This window comes from Sorex fumeus, unplaced genomic scaffold (assembly GCF_029834395.1).
Source record: "Sorex fumeus unplaced genomic scaffold, SorFum_2.1 ptg000003l, whole genome shotgun sequence".
Taxonomy (NCBI): Eukaryota; Metazoa; Chordata; class Mammalia; order Eulipotyphla; family Soricidae; genus Sorex; species Sorex fumeus.
In genome coordinates, this window is record NW_026606060.1 from 22,987,348 (window position 1) to 23,009,084 (window position 21,737).

The 21,737-nt window shown below is 38.2% G+C and overlaps 2 protein-coding genes across 6 annotated transcripts in view; both read right to left on the reverse strand.

The window, feature by feature from the left end:
- Nucleotides 1-324: 324 nt before the first annotated feature.
- BBS10 (Bardet-Biedl syndrome 10) lies at nucleotides 325-2,887 on the reverse strand. Its single transcript, XM_056117285.1, has 2 exons — nucleotides 2,682-2,887; nucleotides 325-2,323 (listed from the first exon to the last, which is right to left on the reverse strand). Exons 1-2 carry the CDS (start codon nucleotides 2,885-2,887, stop codon nucleotides 328-330), a joined length of 2,202 nt encoding a protein of 733 aa, XP_055973260.1. The 3' UTR covers nucleotides 325-327.
- Nucleotides 2,888-9,162: 6,275 nt separating this feature from the next.
- Nucleotides 9,163-21,737, reverse strand: part of OSBPL8 (oxysterol binding protein like 8) — a 197,219-nt gene continuing 184,644 nt past the window's right edge. For all 5 annotated transcript variants that reach the window (XM_056114713.1, XM_056114706.1, XM_056114730.1 and 2 more), the window contains 5 exons: nucleotides 15,999-16,184; nucleotides 15,529-15,616; nucleotides 11,909-12,014; nucleotides 10,649-10,751; nucleotides 9,163-9,493 (listed from right to left, as the gene is read on the reverse strand). In XM_056114713.1, coding sequence (XP_055970688.1) covers nucleotides 9,361-9,493; nucleotides 10,649-10,751; nucleotides 11,909-12,014; nucleotides 15,529-15,616; nucleotides 15,999-16,184 — 616 coding nt within the window. In that variant the 3' untranslated portion in view covers nucleotides 9,163-9,360. The remainder of the gene's footprint in view (nucleotides 9,494-10,648; nucleotides 10,752-11,908; nucleotides 12,015-15,528; nucleotides 15,617-15,998; nucleotides 16,185-21,737) is intronic.

Below are 21,737 nucleotides of genomic sequence, written 5' to 3' on the forward strand. Positions count from 1 at the left end.
AACTCAATGCTTTGGAACATATGAATAGGAAAATAAAAGTATTTTAAATTAAAAAAAAGGTACCAATTTTTCACTATTAAAAAAATGCAACAATTAAAATAGGATGGCATTTGAAGATCCCACCCAAGTCAGATGATTCTACAACTAAATACAGAAAGACAAGGGAGGAGGGTGAGAAAGACAAAGAAAAGAAAATGGGTGATTTTTTAAAAACAGTTATGCTGGTTTCTTATTTAGATTGAATTGACTTATAAAGTCAGTGGTGACATACAGGTTTGGCGTTAATGGCTTAAACTGGAAAGCTATGCTTAATAAAAACTTCCAATTTCATAATTCATCTTCTGAATCTTGATCATTGATCTTGTGAGGTTGTCTCTTGATATTAATTATCAAATCAATGGTCAAAATTTTTGTCAAACACTGAAGAACTGAATTAATTAACTGATATTTACCAGCCACTGATTCCAAACCTGTCTGGCTGCTTACCATTGGTTCGTTGACCTGCAGTGCATGAAGAGCTCTTATATACATTTGTGGAAAACTGTGGTTTCTTTTCCGAGACCTACACAGGATTTTGGGTATGCCTAAAAGTGCATTAGCTATTATACTAACAACCATGGTTTCTCTTGGCTGCTGGCATTTTTTAGCATAATTAAGAAGATAGTAATGTAACAAGAGCTCAAAATTACCACCCACTGGCAAAACACAACCTGCTGGTATAGATGAGAAAATGTAATTCTGGGAAGGATACTCCTCCAGTAACTCAGATTTCACTGGAAATGAAAGAGGCAACAGGCTCTCTTTTTCAGTAACTTCTGTGGTTTGTAAATTTTCAAGAAAAATTTCTGTTCTAGTATTTTCTGTTGTTGAACTAGCAAGAGAAGGACTCTCAATAAGTAGCTCAAGGTTGTTAATAATCCTGGTTTTGTTTGGAGATAAACACTGCAGTGTTTCATTACTCCTGTATGAATCTGTTGATGTCACTTTTGATGCTGAACCTGGATTATATGCTTCTAATTCTATCCTTGGAACTACCTCATTTGAATATACTTCAAAGTTTGTTTGAATTTTTTTCAGTTTGTCCATGTTACTTCTGGCAGTATCTTCCAATAGTGTTTGTATGGAGTCATTAGTAATTTCAGATGGCTTACTGCTTTCTCTACTATTCTTATGAATAAAAGAACTTGATACATAATTCTGGTCGCTCATATGTGTTACATAACTTAGATCAACTTGTTTAAATAACTGCTGAAGCATTTTAAAAGCCCCATGTAAAGCATTCTTATGTTGCTCAACAACACCCTGCACGGGTCCACAAAGAACTATAGAGTGTGGTATAAACGAACATGTGCTACTCAAGCCAAGATGAACATACCTTTTGGATCTGAGGATAAAGGACTTGCAAAATTTCACCAGAGCAGTGTTAGCAATTTCACACTGTGAAGAGCTCTGCTGTAGTACAAATGGAATAATACCTGTGATCCTTTGGATAAGAGAAATTTCTTCAGAGGATAAGCACTCTATCACTGATATGCCATTTAGCCCTGCATAATAAATAACCGAGTCTGATTGTTTCACACTAGATAAAATCAGTTTTACATTCTGACTCTGTAAATATTGCATTATTGCTTCCGTCTTCTGCATAATCCAAAGCTGAGAAGTCTGAAACTGTTTTTCTGAACTAAAAAGAAACTCGGATCCAGAAGTTGAAAAAGAAGGCTGAATGGTTGCTGTTACAATCACCATCCGTATGTCACCATCTGCTGGACGGTACACAGAAAAGTCTCTGTGCAGCACAAGCCCTGCTACAATCCTGGAATCTGAAACAGGCAGGCCTGTTACACCAACGTTCAGCTCTACAAAGCAGTCATCCACTAACTGTAACACTTCCTCAAATCCACTTTCACCAGATGTGCACTTGAAAAAGTAGCCACTCATCAACTGTGAAATAAAATTGTGACAGTTTCTTCCCACTTTCCCACAAAAGTAAGCTTCTAAAAGCAATGACAAGGAGCTCCTACACAATGTTCTTTCTTTAGTGGATAAAGAGAAGATGGACAAAAAGTGCTTACTTAAGAATTGATCCATAATGTAGTCTAATACTGTTGTCTGAAAAGTCAGAAGAGCTTGGGAAATAAATTTCCACTGACAGCAATTTTTCCAATGCCTTTCGTGGGTCTGAATATTTTTGGAAATCAAAGAATCCTTTGCTTTGTCTGTCACTGCATTTAGTTCTCGGAGCAAATTGCAAAGGAAGATAATAAATGTCTTTGCACCATCTCCTGTTTTCCTTAGATGACTGGAAACACATGCCACCATCATCCTGCACAAAAAAAAAAAAAATAAACCAACTAAGACACTCAGCAGGTTGCTTTTGTGCATCTGTTTCAAGTCGAAACCATGCTTTCATAACTCTAGATATAAAATGAATATGGTAGTATGCTTTAGTTTTTTTTTTTTTTTTCGTTCCTTCTATTCCAAAGTTCTAGGATTGGGAGGGGATGGGGAGTGAGAAGCGCTGGGAATTTTTTCCAAAATTTGACGACCGAAAGTTTTTCTATCGATCATGCATTAACCCTAGCTTGCAAACATCTCACGCACGCTCAGTTTTCCAGGGACAAAAAGTTCAAGTTAATAGCCTGCCGGTGCCCAGCTGTGGGCTCTAAGCGGGACGCGGATACCTGGCTATCGGATGCTCTAAGTGCAGCGCCTCCAGGAGGCGGCCTCCCTCCCGGCTCAGCAGCACCTCGCCGGTGGGTTTCGTACACAAAACTTGACGCCCCTCGGGCCCCACGCAGCGGCTCACGATGGCTTCCAGGACCTCCGCCACCTGCAACGCCACCTTCACAGAAGCCCCCGTTGCCATAGCACCTTGAGTGTGCTCCATTTCCGGTCACTGGCCGCCACACCGGTCGGGGGGCGGGGCCATTAGCGGAAAAGGCGGGCATAAGAGCGGAAGTTTGTGCTACCGGGCATTTTTCGGTTGGGTGAAGCAACTGCCCTTCTGCTATTATGACTGTTGAGGGGTCTCGGTCCATTATTCCGCAAAGAATGCTTCGAACTTCCTGGGGGGCAGTCTCTGAATCAGATATCTGCTCGCTCGTCTCGGCTTCCTTTGGTGAAATCATTCCCCCACAGTGGTTTCCGCTGCCATCTAATCCCTGAGACCCCCAAAATTTCCTTCTGAAGTCGGCAGTGTGCACCGCCAGGACAGAGTTCGTCCTTCACCTCCCCTCAAAGCTGCTCCTAGCAAAATCTGTGGTGCACAGACATGCCAAGTGACGCGCACAACTCCCCATCAGTTGCTCTTCCTATTAGGAATGCTGTTGGGGATGCAGAACAGCAGGGGAGGGCCTGGTCACACTAGGCTGCAGCTTTGTGCTTTGAATCAGAATCCCAGAATGCCTCAGAATCAGAATCCCAGGTGCCTCAGAATCCCAGGCACCACTTACTTTATTTATTCATTGTCGTTTTGGGGGGTTGCACCCGGAGTTAATTTGGTGCGCAGGGCTCTCTCTCCTGCGATGTCAGGAACTCACGCATGCAAAGCAAGCGCTTTTAACACCCAGCCACCGTCCTGGCTCTTTTTTCCCCCTGTAGTAGAGGCAACGGACTTGTAGACCCATCCGCATTAATTGGGTAATCTCTCTATTAAGACACAAAGGCCAGGTAAGAGAGAGAGAGTAAGGCACTTGCAGCTACAACACTGTAGATGGTCCCAAGTACCTATTGGGATCAATCCTGGGCACCCCTGCGTGAGCCAAAGCAGGGGACGGAGGTCGGAAGGGAGCAGCAAAATAAAGTCATAGCAAAGCTTCTTTGGCACAAAGAACACGTTGATATATTAATGACATGGCTAAGTAAGGCTTTGCTGTGCCACTTACGTAACTGTGACATTCAGCAAGTAGCCTCATATATTGTTTTAGCTATTAAGTAGCACTGTCCTGTTGTTCATCGATTTGATCGAGCAAACACCAGTAACGTCCCCATTGTGAGACTGGTTACTGTTTTTTGGCATATCAATGTCATGGGCAGCTTGCCAGGCTTTGCCTATGGGCGCGAAACTCTCGGTAGCTTGCAGGGCTCCCTGAGAGGAATCAAACCGGGTCCCTGGGTCGGCCCTGTGCAAGGCAAATGCCCTACCCGCTGTGGTATGGCTCCAGCCTAGCATATTAAATGTGTGTGTGTATAAGTAAGTAAAGGCCCTCCCGTTGATCATCGATTTGCTCGAGCGGGCCCAGTAACGTCTCCATTGGAGACTTTGTTGTTACTGTGTTTGGCATATCGAATACGTCACGGGGAGCTTGCCTGCCAGGCCCTGCCGTTCGGGTGAGATACTCTCGGTAGCTTGCTGGGCTCTCCGGGAGGGGCGGAGGAATCGAACTCGGGTTGGCCATGTTGGCTGCGTGCAAGGCAAACGCCCTACCGCTGTGCTATCGCTCCATTATATATTATTATATATCATTATATATATATAAATTCTTGTCAAGTTTTGAACATCAACAAAGTGCTTTCTTCGCCTTTGCATTGTGCCTAAGGACTAGATGGTCAAATATCACAGGCCCACAGAACTACTGATATGTCACCACATATACAACTACCTCCATAAGAGTCCTTTAAATTCAATAGTAAAACAAAGGGCACCTAGTGGAGTGTTATTACTATAAGAAAGTGTTTGAGGTTGAATAATGAGGATCTGTTTTCCATACTGTTTATCCTATGCACTGGAGAAACCTGTAAGCCTGCTCTATTCTCCCCCACCCCTTAATTTGTAAGTTAGAACTAAATGCTAGAAGCAATTGGTGATGAAGAGAGAGAACGATGGGGGAAAGCGGAGAGGAATCATTTCTTAAACTCAATCTGATTTATATGGTTTAGACGAGCGAAATTTCCTGTTTGTTTTTATGATTCCACCAGTCACAAAAGGATCCTATTCCTTAATTATTAAATCTGACAATGGCTTATTCCAAACATTTTGTGTTAGGACACAGTTCTATTTGAAGTGTAGAGTGTAAAGAGAAAGGATAATGGAGTCAGCCGTGGATTCATAAGTGTGTTCACTATTGTTTTACCATGTTTTTGGAATTCACTCTAAGTTTTGTATCCTTTGTCTATAAAATCGGGCTAACTTCCATATAAGGTTTTTATGAATATTCAAGAAGAATGAATATAAAGCACACACCAGGGATTCTAAGTGTTAAAACCTTTCTAACCCTTCATCATCCTTCAAAGCGATTTCCCTCAAAAACAAAAACCCAAAGATCCCAAAATTAGACCTATGAAATTTAATCACCATGTTATATTCAAAATCATTTGATCACAACTTATTCTTTAAAATTTTATTTAGAATGCCTACTTGTAGAAGTTAGCATAATTTTACAGATCATTATAAAAATTCAATGCTTTTGTCTCTTCAAACATTGATAATGGGTTAGGAATATAGATTAGAAACAATACATTACAAAACAGTAGCCTATGACTATCTGTACATTTGCTATGCACCTTAAGGAAAAGAATTTGACAGTGTGCTGTACTTACACTGCAGGTAACATACTTTTACTCTATTATACAAAACTGACCAGTGGTAGTGTTTGAATTTATAAATGACCATTTAACAGAGTATTTAATTTAGATGTATATTTAGCATGCTAAAAAGTGAAAACATTTTTCAACTGAAATTCTGTGGCTCATCGGTTCAAATGTGTTGTGGCATTTTTCACTAAATTTTAATATCAAACTAAAATAATTTTACATGATCAATGCAGAAAGATAAATTTTCTAAATAGTTTAGTAGAAAGTAATTCACATTCATTTTGTCATGGGTTTCTTGTGGCTTTTCTAAATGTTAATCATTATGTAGACACTGGTCCTATACAATGTTAACAGTCCATCTTCAATTAAAAACTGTAAAAAAACAGTATGTTAAGAGTAACAAAAAGTAAATTAAATAAATTCACACATTATAGGTAAACAAAAATGAAACCAAATTAATAATGGCAAGTTGTATACTTTAAGAATCTCTTCTTACATACGGTCAAATAAGCTGAAATGTAAACTTACTGATTAATTTGCAGGGTTTCCCCATGGGATCTAACTGGAAATTTTGGTAGTATGAATGCTAATTTTATTTGTACATTAAAATAATTCAAAATAATATTGTCACATATGGCTCATCAATAATGCCATCATCACTGTAAGTAAAACAGAAACCCCTCAAATATATTGACCGCTCATTAGAAATGCCAAACCACTGGAAAAAATGAAGTATTACATATTTGCTTTCTTAAATATTTTAAGACATTCTTCAAAAAGTTAAAACTGTCTTCCACAGAATTTTGTGTGTATATGGCACAAGTTGACACGCAAAAACAGTATGAATTCCATTGAAAAGGCACTGTTTACAATACCAAGAATCTGACAAATCTACTTCGATGATGTCTGAAAGAAGGATATATTTGAAATATGTAAATAGATAAACCCTTATAAAAGTACAGCATTACTATTTAAACTATAGCAATATATAAAATGAAATAAAGTGACAAAGAAATGACCCTTTTATGACAAGCCCATAAACACTTTGAATCTTACAGTTTTGTAACAAAAAAATGACAGAAGTATTTCTTAAAGGCACAAAAGCGTGAATACTAAATGAGGGTTGTATTTTACAAGGCCAACTTTTTCAATGGAATGGTGACAAAGATTACACTGTACCTTTATAAGTGATACAAAAATGTGCTGATATGAATTACAAGTAAAATATCTCTTGCTAAAACCTATTTTACATGCCCTATTTTTGTCTTCTCCTGGGCCAGCTACATCTCATTAAATGTTGGGTAACTGAAGGCTTTGTACATTTAACAAATAAAACAAATTCACGTGTCAATATTTATTATTCATTTAAATTTTCATGTGAAAAAATAAATTTTTAATTAAATGAAAAACTGGTCTAAGGTCTTAAATCCTAGGAAAACCATCACGAGGCTTTCAGACAACAGGGAACTGTAAATCACAAACTTTTTTTGATTTCATGTATGAAGGAAAATTAAAACTCAGGTAGAACATTCATAGTCAATTACATATATGGCTAAATATAAAATAATGAGTTTAAAGGATTCGCATACTTAGTCTAGCATAAGCAATGATCTAAAACTAAACCACCAATTCCTGAGTTTTGTGTTCATTTCACAGAAAGGAATTTATACAACTAAAAGCATAAGAAGACAATTAGATTCGAAATATACTTTTAGTGCATAAGAAACAGTCTTGAGTAACCCTGCTTTTTCTCATGGAACAGTTTTTGAATCAGTAGGTATTAAGACCCACAATATCTGCCCTAAAAAGAAAATTTAAAAGTAAAGAAGAAACTTTCTCTTCTAGCCTTGGAAGATAATCCATACACAAATGGAAACACCAATTTTAAATTTTCAGGGCCTATTAATGAAATTTTTTTTTTTAATGTAGGAGTACTGCTATTTATTCAGCCACTAATTAGGCTGATTGAATTGTGCATGAACTCCACAAAATGAGTTTTTATTGATCAGTCAATGTAGTTAGATATGTAATTTAAATTAATACTAATTTAAACCATAGAAAGATAAAATTGTACAATATTTATAAAAAATATGAATAGGCAGTCGAGCATAACATTGGTAACAGAAAGCAAGTACAAAAATTATATTGACAAGTATGAAATACAAACAACCCCCCCATCTGTTCTTATGCAGGGGATAGATACATCTTATTTATATATCAGTTTAAAAAATGTTTTCACATGTATGTATTACAGCACTGGTTTGCCTATAGGAAACTGCTCTTCATAAAGCCTTAAGGAAATAGCTACTATTAGTTGGGGTGGGGGGGTGGGGACCAGGCTCTTAAAAAATTCTTAAGCACTTTTAATTTTCTTAATTTAGTAATAGTTTGGTGACCATATATTCATTTATTATGGTGTAAACAGTTGATTATAGCTTTATTAGTACCTCACAGTTTCTTCTTAGTCAAAGGCAAATGTAGCCAAAACAATTATTTTTTCTGAACTTCATTTTTTATTAATAATCATTTTGAAACAGAAATTTTCATGATTCTAAGATGTCCTAGGAAGATGTACCTAAGCCTCACTACATTTGCAAAAACTTGTTTTTTAAAAACTATATTTATGTAAAAAGGTAAAAATAGTAAACTAAAAAATACAACAATACTTAAGAAAAAATCTGGGTTTGAACAAAAGGAATCTTGAAAAATTGTGTTTAGCCATATACTGAACTAAGAATAGAGAAGGTAATAAAGAATTAAACTTCAGAACTTGATGCTCTTCTTACTCAACTTATTGCACATTTTAAAGAAACCAATTTAAATGTATATATAAATGGCACTACACTAAATATCTTTTCTTACACGCCTTTTTTTGAAATAAATATTGTTTTTTTCTATCCCATAATTTATTCAATACATCTGGGCCTAAATAAATGCTAAATAAGTTTTTCATTATGAAAAAACATGAATTATCAGCATATCATTGCCCTATAAACATTTCTACAGTGTGGTCTACATCATGGACCAGCTGAATTCAAACCAAAAATAATGAAGAACAGCAATCAATTTTAACCACACTTTTTAGCAAGAACTGCGAGTGGTAATTATATATGTATAAGAAAGGTATAGTCAATAGATCCAAATAGCTGCACCCCTGTTTTTCATATTGATATACACATACATACACATACCTGTATCTGTAATATTAAATTCTAGGGGTTAAAAAAATATTGTGTAAACTTTTAAAAAAAGCAAGATGCCATCTCTTTCCCTTAAAATGTATATTTTGACCATATATTTTCCTTGCTGTTTCCCAGAAGTCAACTAAGCTCAATGCTTTGGAAATGAGTTTCTAAGTTGTTACTCAACTACTGATAATATCTACTATACCATCAGTTCCCATTCATATTTCCTTATGATAAAGGTTTTTGAAGAAAACAGATTACTATACATGTATTTATAAGATTGATAGCATTTTGTTATGAACAACATTAATGCTATAGTCTAGAACATACTACAGAATACAAAGACTACTGTCAGGTATACATAAGACAAAACTGTGTTCGTACATGTGGATTTATTATAATCACACGTAGACACATTCTCACAAAAGCTAGAAATTTTCTGGCACTTAACATATAGCTCACTTTAATAACCCTTAAGAGAACAGCTCTTGTTTTCCATTAAGGATGAAAGGTATGAAAAGTCAATACCTCTATGTGTACTTCTAAGGTTTTTGTTTTAGAAATGTGATGCTCTGATAAAGACCAACGAACTTGAACATTGGTCCCAGTCCAGATCTACTTCACTGAATCAACTAAAGAACTTCTACTTAAACATGAAGTTTATTATAACTTGAAGCAAAATCAGGAGAAAAATGATGAAGTAGTCTTTTTGTTGCAGGAAATAATCCGTGGCAGGTGTACTTGAAATGAAGTGATTTCGAAGAACCATAACATTTCTACAAAAATAACAATAATAAATTTTATAATTATCAAAACATTAGCATAGTATGCATAACTTCATACATGGTCACACAGCACTTAATTATCTAAAGTAACCAGTTCAATTATTACCACCAAAATGGGGAGCTGATTGTACTATGTCTATATACCAAATATATGCATTAATTATACGCATAAAACATACAGCATAAGGTTGTATGTTGTAGAATTAATCATCTCTCTTATCCAATTGTTTTAAACTGAAAATTTTGCTTCTTAATTGACATTAAAGTTCTTTTATCTCCAGGGAAACAGAGGTAGGGTTGAAAAAACATCCTAAATTCTCCAGGAAAAAATAACTAAATGAACTTAAAGAATATTTATAGGCACTTCTTATGCTAACAAAAATTCTTAGTCATGAAATTGACATATTATTTTCATGCCACCCTATGTGTTTCTGGCTAAAAAGAGTTAATTAGTGAAGATGGTTTTTTTTTTTTCCCTGACTTCTACTAAAGTGTTTTGACAGTAAAGAAAATGAAAGGAGGCAAACAGGACTAATTTATGGATATTATATAATTAGGAAATTAGTACTGGTGACAAGAAGAGTCTAAAGGAGTTCATGACCCACTGGGGCTGATATAATAATACAGTAACTTTGTGATGGAGTAAAGTGCTCCAAAGATGGATAGGGAGCTACACAAACTGAGCAGACAGATAAATGAACTCCATAGAGCAGGGCAAGCGATAAGAAATATTACACAAAGGGTGGCACTTGAGTTATGATTTGAAAGATCAACAGGGACTTTCATAACGGACAGATTGAGATGGGCAATCCAAGAAACAGATTCCTGATAGGTAAAAGAGAAAAAGATGAAGAGAACAGTACACTCTGGAGAGGCAGGAAGAACTATTTCAACAGAGAACTCAGCTACAGTCCTAGTATGTTACAGCAAGAGAAAAAATCCAATTTTACTCTCATAGATGTGAGAAAACACCTCTCCTCTGCTCCAATATAATACTGCTAAAGGAATTTAAAGTCTTAATCATAAGATAATAAAAACTAAATTTGTATTTGGATCTAAAAATATTATAAAATAGAAAGCTCATGTATGGCTTCTTACATAACAAGATATTTAACTTCTTTTACTGTTAGTGCTCATATATGTTACCTTTTAATTTCTTCCTGTGTTTGTTTTATAGAGTCAATTGAACTTTGAATATCTCCAAGTTCTATCCCTTTCTTTCTTCTTGTACTTGGTTTGAGTGACTGAGCTAAAAACAAAACAAAACAATACAAAAAAACCATAAAAGGCATTTACAGAAAAGTTGGCAAAAATAATTAACTGTAAATAATCTATAATTGAATCCTAGAAAAATTAAAATGTACTTAGGCATTATTTTATAAAAAATCTAGAGATTACTCCTTGCAACCGTGTTCTATGCATTTATTACTTGTTCACTCTACTATATTTTTGTAAAACTGAGTTACTCAACTCAGTGTGAGCTAAGCAAAGGTTATGGCTTAAAGGTTTTTCATAAGATCTAAAACATAAACCCTTTCCTAGTTATATATTATTATTATTATTATTATTATTATTATTTTGCTTTTTGGGTCACACCTGGCGATGCTCAGAGGTTACTCCTGGCTCATGCACTCAGGAATTGCTCCTGGCAGTGCTCGGGGGACCAAATGGGATGCTGGGAATCGAACCTGTGTTGGCCATGTTGGCTGAGTGCAAGGCAAACGCCCTACCCGCTGTGCTATCGCTCCAGCCCTTATATAATATTATTAAAGAAGGTTTATATGTGACTGAAAGAAAACTAGCACACAGTAAACTCCATAATTTTGATATACCTAAAATTTTTCTTGTATGTGACTTCAGAACGTAACTTTTCTGAAACATAAAACAGTGCAAAAGCAAAACATCAAAAATCAACCAGCCAAACAAAAAAACTTCCTAAATGGAATTTAGTGAACTATCATCCCTCAATTTTTCAAAAACTGATGAGGCATAAAGAACTGCTACATGCAGCATAGTTCTTGATTTGCACATTTCCTTATACATTGTGAATATATTGTGACCTAGTCTTTTTATTTATTTTAATTTTTTGGGTTTTGGGCCAGACCTAGTGATGCTTACAGGTTATTCCTGGCTTTGTGCTCAGGAATTACTCCTTATGGTGTTTGGAGGACCAAATACGATCTCAGGGACTGAACTGGATTGGTCACATACAAGGAAAACATCCTACATACTGTACTAACTCTTCAGTCCTTGAAATTTATTTACAACACACCTTATTTTGCACACCATTTTTGCCCCCACCAAAACTTTACATATTTTCTCAAGTTATTATGAAATACTACTTTCATATACCAAACACAGTATAATAGCATCTTTTAAAACTGGTCTAAAAATAAATACTTTTACCTTCACTTCCAGATGAATCCTGGATATCAGGTTCTGGGGAAGAATATCCTTTTGCCACTTTCTTCTGTTGCCTGGTTGGCTTATGTTTCATTTTTGGGACACTAACCTAAGTAGAAAAAAAAATGTAATTAATGCCACTATTGTACAACCTTCAAAACTACCCATTTAGACACAATATTTGGAAACAAAAATAATAAAACTGAATGAAACCTAATAAATTAGAAAAAATATACAAGTTATTAAGTTTAAAAAGAAAAATTAATTTGACCTAAATATCAGAAGTATTGAATTACTGAGTTTCCCAATTCTGTCCCTTGTCTTTGTAGTTTCTCCCCACCAAATTTATGCACATTCAAATATGATCCCCACTCTAGTTGAATGCTAAATGGTAATTAAAAAAAATCATAATTAACTTTTAATTATCTTATTCCCAATAAGAAACATTCCCAATGAATTACTGTGTTTCCAATAAAATTATTTAGATTTCTTTTAGTGTATGACAAAAATGAATCTTATAAATGGAAATGATTTTAAAGAGCATTATGTAAACTTACTGAAAGCAACTGAGTACATATACAAGTTCTTAAAATTTATCAAACCATTAACCAGGCTATGCTTTCTATAGAATATTAAATTTTAGCTTCTTTCTATCCTAGAGATTGGCCAGTAATTTGAGTAAATGCTCCCAAATTAAAAAATTCAAAAGTGGTTGTGGTGATATGGCTTGAAATAATTTTTCAAAACCTTATTCATGTGCTTTAAGTGAAATTTTTACAATTTTATTATAGAAAATAAGTACAAAGTTCCAGATTTAGCTTACACTGAATTGTGTCCTCTTACTACAAGTTAAAAGGTTAAAACCTTTTCATAACCTTTAGATTTCAAATCCACATTTATTGAGTATGTTCAAAACAAGGACTGATGAAGACTGGTATGAAACTGACATGAGCAAAGGAGTCAGAAATACAACTTTCAGGATAGAGTTATTGTTTTCAGTAAATGTACCATTTGCAGAAAACAGATGTACTGTGTGTCGCTATCATGTTAGTTTGTTAAAGAAACAAATTAAAAAAAAATTTAAGTTGTGGTAACACAAAATTTGGCATTCTAACCATTAAGTGTACAGTAGAATAAGCAATATTGTGCAACCATCACTATTTCCAAACAAAACCCATTAATTACTAGGCAATGACTCCCCATTTCCTCTTTTCTTCATTTCCCACTATACTCAAATATTTCTATGAATTCTCCTATTCTAGATATTTTACATAAGTAGAATCATATAATACTGTCCTTCTGTGGTATATTTAGCACAAAATTTTAAAATTTCATCCATGTCATTGCATGGAACAAGGCTTAATTCCCTTTTTATGGCTGAGTAATATACCATATATTGGCTTGCTCTTCAAGCCTGTGTTTTCTCCCTTGAACACAGAGCTCACTTGCTATTTCTCCATGTACCTTTGCTTGCTTGGATATTCACTCTGCAGAAGTCTGTGCTCTGTCTTGAATATGTATTTCCTCTTTTTCTTTCCCCTTCCATCTTTCTAAGTAAGTTTTGTTGAATAAAAGTTTTCTTGCTTCACTAAAAACTTTTTTTTTTTTGCTTTTTGGGTCACACCTGGCAATGCACAGGGGTTACTCCTGGCTCTGCACTTAGGAGTTACTCCTGGCGGTGCTCAGGGGACCATATGGGATGCTGGGAATCGAACCCGGGTCGGCCGCATGCAAGGCAAACACCCTACCCGCTGTGCTATCACTCCAGCCCTCACTAAAAATTTTTAAATCATATTTTGTGTATATGCTGATGGACATTTGAAATGTTTCTACCTTTGCACATTGAAAGTAATGCTGCAATAAACGCTGGTGTTCAAGTATGTAGTTGAGTCTTTGTTTTAGATTTTCTTGTTGTGGAATTGCTTTGAGGTCACAAGACAGTGATATGCTGTCCTTAACTCCCTCAGTCTTTGTTAATAGGAATGTTTTAATTTCTCTCCCTGCATTTAAAGGACAATTTGCTGGATAACAAATTATCAGTTGACAAGGAGTTTCTTTTAGCACTTTAAATATGCACTTTCTGGATTCCGTGGTTTCTGATAAGAATCTGGCTATTAATAGCTTTATTAATTATTATTATATTGATAAAAATAAAATGTATTAAACTGGTGGAGGATTTCATATGTAACAAGTTCCTTCTCTCTTACTGCTTTTAATGTTCTCCCTTTGTCATTTTTGTCTTTTGACATTCTGTTTATTTTATTTTGATGAATCCGAGTTTATTCTAATGTGATTTGTAGATTCATATCAAAACTAAGTATTTGTAGGCTCTCTCCCAATATTTTTTTGGCCCTTTTCTGGGACTCACTGACACGTGATAGTTTTACAAAGTTCACGGAGTCTCTGTTCACTGTCTCTCTTTTCTTTAGCTGTCCTATATGTAACTATGTTGATTCCTGAATATCTCTAGTGAATTTGTCACCTTAGTTAACATACTTTTTAGTGCCAGAATTTGCTTGATTTCTTTATACAAATTTCTTCTTACTGATACTTATTATTTTATTGTTGATATTTCTCATTTTATACATCTTTTTCTTGATTTCCTTCAGTAGTTTGTCTCTGTTTCCTTTAACTCTATGTGCATATTCAAGACCACATACTGACTGTATGAGCTGTGTGGGAGGGGTTACTCCTTCAACACTTACACTGGCTTACACTGAGGCTACATTTTAACTTAGGGTTAACGACTAGGGTTTTTGCATGTCTTCTTTGAGCATAAGTAATATATCTTGCCTTTAGCATTTGCATAACTTCCTCAATTCTCTCTACATGGGACTCTGTAATGCCCTTCTTTCCCAAACACTCTTTCCCCTTCTTGAGTTCATAGGTCTTACATGGTTTATGACTTGTTCCAACAGTACTTTTGCTATAGGGCTTCAACTATTACTAAAGTGATATTATCATCTGTAGAGTGCTGGAATAATCCAGAGGGGCAGTGGTATCTTAGGATGCAATTGAGTCCCCACTCAATTGGCAGTGGCGCGCTTCCTGTTTACTTAAAGAAGACAGATTTCTGGGAAGCTCTATTTTTTTGTTTCCGAAAAGTTATCTCTGCTCTAGATGGCCGCAGACTGTTGTTGGTTTGCTTTACCCTTTGAACCAATGCATGCAGCTTTTCTTACTAAGCTGTGAGGCAGACAAAGTAGAAATGTGAGTCCTGCAAGATTCCTTCAGGAAAACCCCAGGGAGGTCAGAAGAGACATTCACAGTGAATAAGATCTCTTCTTCTCCAGCTGGTAATATGTGGACCCTTCACTATAGCTGTTATATCACTCTGGACAAGTAACAATGACAAAACTTTTTCCTCTTGCTCTGAAGTCATTCTCCTTGAGTCCATTCATTTAGTTGCTGCAAAGGTCTGTTTCCCAGAACCCTGGCAAGTAAGAGTTTCAGCTTACTTTTTATGCTTCTTTGGGAGGATAAGAGCTTAGAGCTGCCTATTCTATTTTGCTGGCACAAAACTTAAAAAATTTGAAAACCAAATTTTGAGTGTTGGTGACTCATACTAAGATTTTGGATAAATTATATGCCTCCCAGAGCTAGTTACTTTTGTTATTACATACCATGGGGGTGCGATGTTTCACTTTGGTCTGGATAACACCATCTTTTTCAAACTGTACCATATCATTAAGTGGGTCCCATGGTCGAGTACTATAAAAATAAAAAACAAAAAATAAGAAACTAAAAATACCACTTGTTTAGTGGGTCAGGGTCAGGTGGATGAGACCAGTTGTAATTACTTGTTTAGTGGCTAAATAAAAAAATTGAAAAGTTTCCAAGAACTTTATATTCAACTATTAGATTTTCATTAATAATTATAAGAATAAGTTGTCCTATCTAACCTCCTATTCCTCAACTTATTAGGATGACTAATTACATAGGGTCAAATGGATAAAGAAGAACAGTAAATTTGAAATCATACATGCATAAACACAAATGGCTTACTAAAATCCGCTAAGTAATTATAAAAATTTGGAATAAAAGGCAACAAACTATGTTGATATATTGTCTATATTACACTTTAATTACTTACTCTGCAAACTTATAATGCCATTCTCCTGTGAGTGAATCAAGTTCAAATAATTTGCAACTCCATTCTTCATTCTTAGTTTTCCGTTCTCTGGCGGACTGTCTTTGAGCTTCTTCTAAAACACACTTTTCTTGAGTGGCTTCTGTTTGGTCTTTGGCATTTATGGCTCGAGTTACCCGCTGCCAGAGTCTATTACACATGCAAAGATAGTATTAACAATACAACAGGTCAAAAGTCTACAATGAAGAGACTCTAGTGTTTATATGCGCTTTTGACTTTTGCAAAACTTATAGTAAGATACTTAGAAATGAGTCAGAAATAAGAATCAGTGCTTTGAGTAGAGAGGCACAATGGGGACTTTTTTCTCAACAAGAGAAATTTATTACATGAGCTCTTAAATATATCAGTGGGTGGTGTAAAGCTGGGTTGATAGGAATGAAATGAAGAGATCCATCAGTCTCAAATATCTCAAAGATGTGTGCTTTTGACTTTGGATACCCAAATTATCCTGGACTTTTAAAGGTCAAAATCTCTGAAACCAGACTCAAGAACTGTTTTTCATTTAAATATTTCCCAGATTACTTTAATATGCAGCCAGTATTGAAAACCACTGATAAAACACGACTATGAGGTTAAAATTCTATTCGCTATAAAAATTTGGTCTTTTAAGTTAGATAAACAAAAACATATTATCTGTATTCCACCCATCTGGGAAGGTAGAATTTCAAAACTGAAAGAATAACGAATACATGTATGGGATCAGATAGATGTGGACTGAGTCCTAGATTTGCCACTTTTCCACTGTAAACTTAAATTCTATCTAAAAACTTGGTTTTATAACCAGCCGTTATAGGTAAGGTCACAGACTAGTGCTTTTTATTTTTTTCTTTTTTGGCTGTTCAATACTTTATAGATATTTTCTTATTATTTATTGAATCACTGTAAGATACAGTTACAAAGCTGTTCATGATCAGGTTTCAGTCATACAACATTCCAATACCTATCCCTTCACCAGTGTACATTTCCTACCACCACTGTCCCCAGTATCCCTCCTGCCAGCCCCCACCCCCATGCCTGCCTCTATGGGCATTTTTCTTCTTTTTCTCTCTCTACTTTTGGCCATTATGCAATACAGATACTGAGAGGCACCATGTTTGCAGATCAGTCGTTTTTAAACTTTCCACACCTGTTGACTGGCATGTAGACTGATGATTGAAGAACACTCTTAGTCAAAGTTAGCTATGGATGGGAAGTACCATGTAGTTATAACTGAAATAGAATGATCAGAACTGGTACCTACAGATTCTACCTTTTGACATTACTGATTGTTAGAAAAAAAACTACATAGACTTAAAACACAGGAGAGAGAATGACAGGCATATGAGAATAGGTACAGAGGATTAATTTGTTTCATATGCATAAAGCTCCACTACCTCCACTACCCGTCCTATGCTCCAGGACGCTTTCCGAATGCTTGGGCTGAGACTCACACATGAGTGAAGCCCCACAGAACCAGGGAAGTGGATCTCTGTGACCTTGGACTCTAGGCTCAATGGAAACCTCTGCCTGCTCCCACCAATCTTCAGCGACCAAGGGATTAAAACCAGAAGCCCCAACCTAGCCTGCCCTGCTGCTTCCACCAACCTCCGGTGACCCAGGGATTACACACAGAAGAACCACCCTACCGGTACCAGATAAATACATCATCGGAAGACCTCCACTATCTCCACTTCCCAGCCGCCACCAAGATGCTTTCCAGATAGGTACATTTCCTACCACCACTGTCCCCAGTATCCCTCCTGCCAGCCCCCACCCCCACGCCACATCATAAGACACCTTACTGCACCATATTTGATAGGGTTCAAATATGGTTTGAACCATGGGAACACTTGCAAGGGCAATTAGAGGCCGCCCTAAAAGCTCTATCCCTCTCGGAGAGCCTGGCAAGCTACGGAGAATATCCCACTGCACAGCAGAGCCTGGCAAGCTATCTGTGGCATATTCGATATGCCAAAGCCAGTAAATACAATGGGTGTCATTCCCCTGATTCTGAAAGAGCCACCAAATGGTAGCGTTAAGAAGGATGAGGAAGGAGAGGCTGATAAAACCTCAAGGCCAAACTAGGCTGCCAAAACGAAGAAGGACAAAAAAGACTGACTGTACTTTGCACGTACGCTGGAATCGGATGCACCCATCGAGGACCTGATGGTACAAGCGAGAAAGATCAAGTACGACGTCATTGGTCTGACCAAGACAAGAAGGCATCAATCATATCACGCCATTTTCTACACTGGAGAAGAACTGTTCCTCGGAACATGCGACAAAAGAGGTGTCGGTGGTGTCAATGTCTTTGTCAACACAAACTTGGCCATGAGCATTGATTCATTCAAATGCCTAACAACCTGAATTGGACAATTACACTTGAATAGATGTGGCTCACTGCCAGCAGTTTCTATCTTTGTTGTCTATGCACCAACATCCAATTTAATGAAGGAGAAATTGAGAAGTTCTACATGGAGCTGGAAAAGTTCTATAAAGAAGATCACACCTTCTAAAGATGACTGTCAGTGATTTTAATGACAAGATCAAATGACAAGATTAAATGACAAGATCAAATGACAAGATTAAAATGACAAGATTTTAATGACCAAGAGATCAGCCAAAAAACTCCACATGGGGACCCATGGCCTAGAGTGGATCAAACAGGATGAGAGACTGTCTGAGTTCATCATGTCGACTAAGACCATCCATGGTAACTCACAGTTCCAGAAGGCCGAATCTAAACATTGGACATGGGAGTCTACCGGTGGATGGTTCCACAACAAAACTGACCACATCATATTCAATCGATGGTTTTGCCTGACCAATGTCGCTGTTGTCCCAAAATTCCAAATGGGATCGAACCACTGTCTCACCCTCGTGCAAAATTCTACTTCATGGAGTGGGGAGAAAGGGCTGCAAAGTTTAAGAAGAGAACTCCCAGAACGACCACCAACTGGAAATTCTTTGGCTCTATTGCAGCAACTGGTTCAGCACCTCCATGACTGTGTGATGAATGCCGAGAGAGAGATAGCCACAAAAAGATGCCTTCTTCGAAAACTCTTGAGCTCATTCACCAATGTGGCTTGGCACAAGCCTCAGGCAACTGCAAGCGAACATCTGAGCAAAGCAGTGCATATCTCTTTGATAGCCATGTCCACCACACTACATACCAAATTCTGCAGGATGGATATGTCGTTCCCAACATTCTCTCTTCCAAAATCCAACATACCATTTCGTTGGTAAAGAAGCAAACAGCATCTGACCCAGACAAGGTCAGACCTGAACACCTGAACAACCTGCTGCCAGAACTCATCAATACACTGGCTGGGCTCTTCACACCCTACCTGTCTGAATGCAAGGTTCCATCCCAGTGGAAAACCAGCAGTACTGTACTACTGTACAAGAAGGGAGACATCCACGACATTGGCAACTATCACCCGATCTGCCTACTGTCTGTCGTCTACAAGCTGTTCACTCGAGTCATTCTGAGTAGGATTGGCAGAACACTAGATGAAGGACAACCATGTGAGCAAGCCGGATTCTGAAAAGGATTCAGGACGATCGACCATATCCACACAATAACCAAGCTCATTGAGGTTTCTCGGTAGTTCAAGACACTGCTCTGCCTAATGTTCACTGATTAAAAGAAGGCCTTTGATTATGTTGAGACTGAAGAGGTCATCGAAGCCCTAGCCAAACAGAGTGTTCAAACTCAATACATCAGGATCCTCCATGAGCTGTATTACGGATTCACTACCAGGATCTCACCATTCTACAAGGAAGTGATGATCATCCATGTCAAGAAAGGGGTTCCCTCATGGGAAGGGGGGCGTTCCGGTCCGTCCTTCACGCCCTACCGAGGTCACCAGTCACCCCCCACGAGCGGCTCTCCAGCACAGCCACGGCCCCAGAAGCACAAGGACTTAATGCAGAACCCAGCAGCTTGGAGCAGAAAAGTGAACGGACTATGCATTGACCCAGGCCATCAAGTCTGCCGGAGGGGAAAGGGTGTTGCCCCATTCGCCCTCTCCTCTCTGGAAAGAAAGATGGCGGCCACATGGGAGCCTTGTGGACAGCAGGTATGAGCCGGGGGTGTGGGGGCGACTAAAACCTCATGGGAAGGGGGGCGTTCCGGTCCGTCCTTCACGCCCTACCGAGGTCACCAGTTGCCCCCCACGAGCGGCTCTCCAGCACGGCCACAGCCCCAGAAGCACAAGGGCTTAATGCAGAACCCAGCAGCTTGGAGCAGAAAAGTGAAAGGACTATGCGTTAATCCCGGCAATCATTTCTGCCCAGAGGGGAAAGGGTGTTGCTCCCTTCCGCCCTCCTCCCTCTGGAAAGAAAGATGGCGGCCACATGGGAGCCTTGTGGACAGCAGGTATGAGCCGGGGGTGTGGGGGCGACTAAAACTTCATGGGAAGGGGAGCGTTCCGGTCCGTCCTTCACGCCCTACCGAGGTCACCAGGTGCCCCCCACGAGCGGCTCTCCAGCACAGCCACGGCCCCAGAAGCACAAGGACTTAATGCAGAACCCAGCAGCTTGGAGCAGAAAAGTGAACGGACTATGCATTGATCCAGGCCATCAAGTCTGCCGGAGGGGAAAGGGTGTTGCCCCATTCGCCCTCTCCTCTCTGGAAAGAAAGATGGCGGCCACATGGGAGCCTTGTGGACAGCAGGTATGAGCCGGGGGAGTGGGGGCGACTAAAACCTCATGGGTCGGGGGGCGTTCCGGTCCGTCCTTCATGCCCTACCGAGGTCACCAGTTGCCCCCCACGAGCGGCTCTCCAGCACGGCCATGGCCCCAGAAGCACAAGGACTTAATGCAGAACCCAGCAGCTTGGAGCAGAAAAGTGAATGGACTATGCGTTGATCCAGCCCATCAAGTCTGCCGGAGGGGAAAGGGTGTTGCCCCATTCGCCCTCTCCTCTCTGGAAAGAAAGATGGCGGCCACATGGGAGCCTTGTGGACAGCAGGTATGAGCCGGGAGTGTGGGGGCGACTAAAACCTCATGGGAAGGGGGGCGTTTCACTCCGCCCTTCACGCTCTACCGAGGCCACCAGTTGCCCCCCACGAGCGGCTCTCCAGCACGGCCACGACTCCAGAACACAGAAACCAATTTCTTAACTATCTGACTTTCAGTAGAAATACTTCCAGGGTCAATAAGTAAAATAGCAGAAATCCAAAACCAACATTTAATTCTTGAACCCAGCTGGAGAAAGCAAATCACTCCACAATGCTTTTTCAGCATGTCTGATTTGGGGGGGGGGGGTAAACTCTAAATAATAGTGGTGAATCTTTTATTGAAACAATCTAATCAAAGCGGATAGAGTGTTAACTAGAATTCATCTGCCTCACAGGGACGGGGAGGGGTGGGGGGTGGGGTTTTATTGGGGTTCTTCATGGGACAAAATAAGTATTGGTAAAGGGAAATGTGTTTGATATTTGCATGACTGAGACATAAACCTGAAAGCTTTGTAACCTTTCCCACAGTGATTCAATAAATAAAAAAAAAAAAAAAAAAAAAAAAAAAAAAAAAAACATTAACCTATAAAAAAAAAAAAAAAAAAAAAAAAAAAAAAGAAAGGGGTTCGTCAGGGTGACACCATTTCACCGAAACTCTTTAGTGCCACCCTCGAGAATGTCATGTGACGACTAGAATGGGAAGGAATGGGAGTGAAGATAGACAGTTGGCAGCTACACC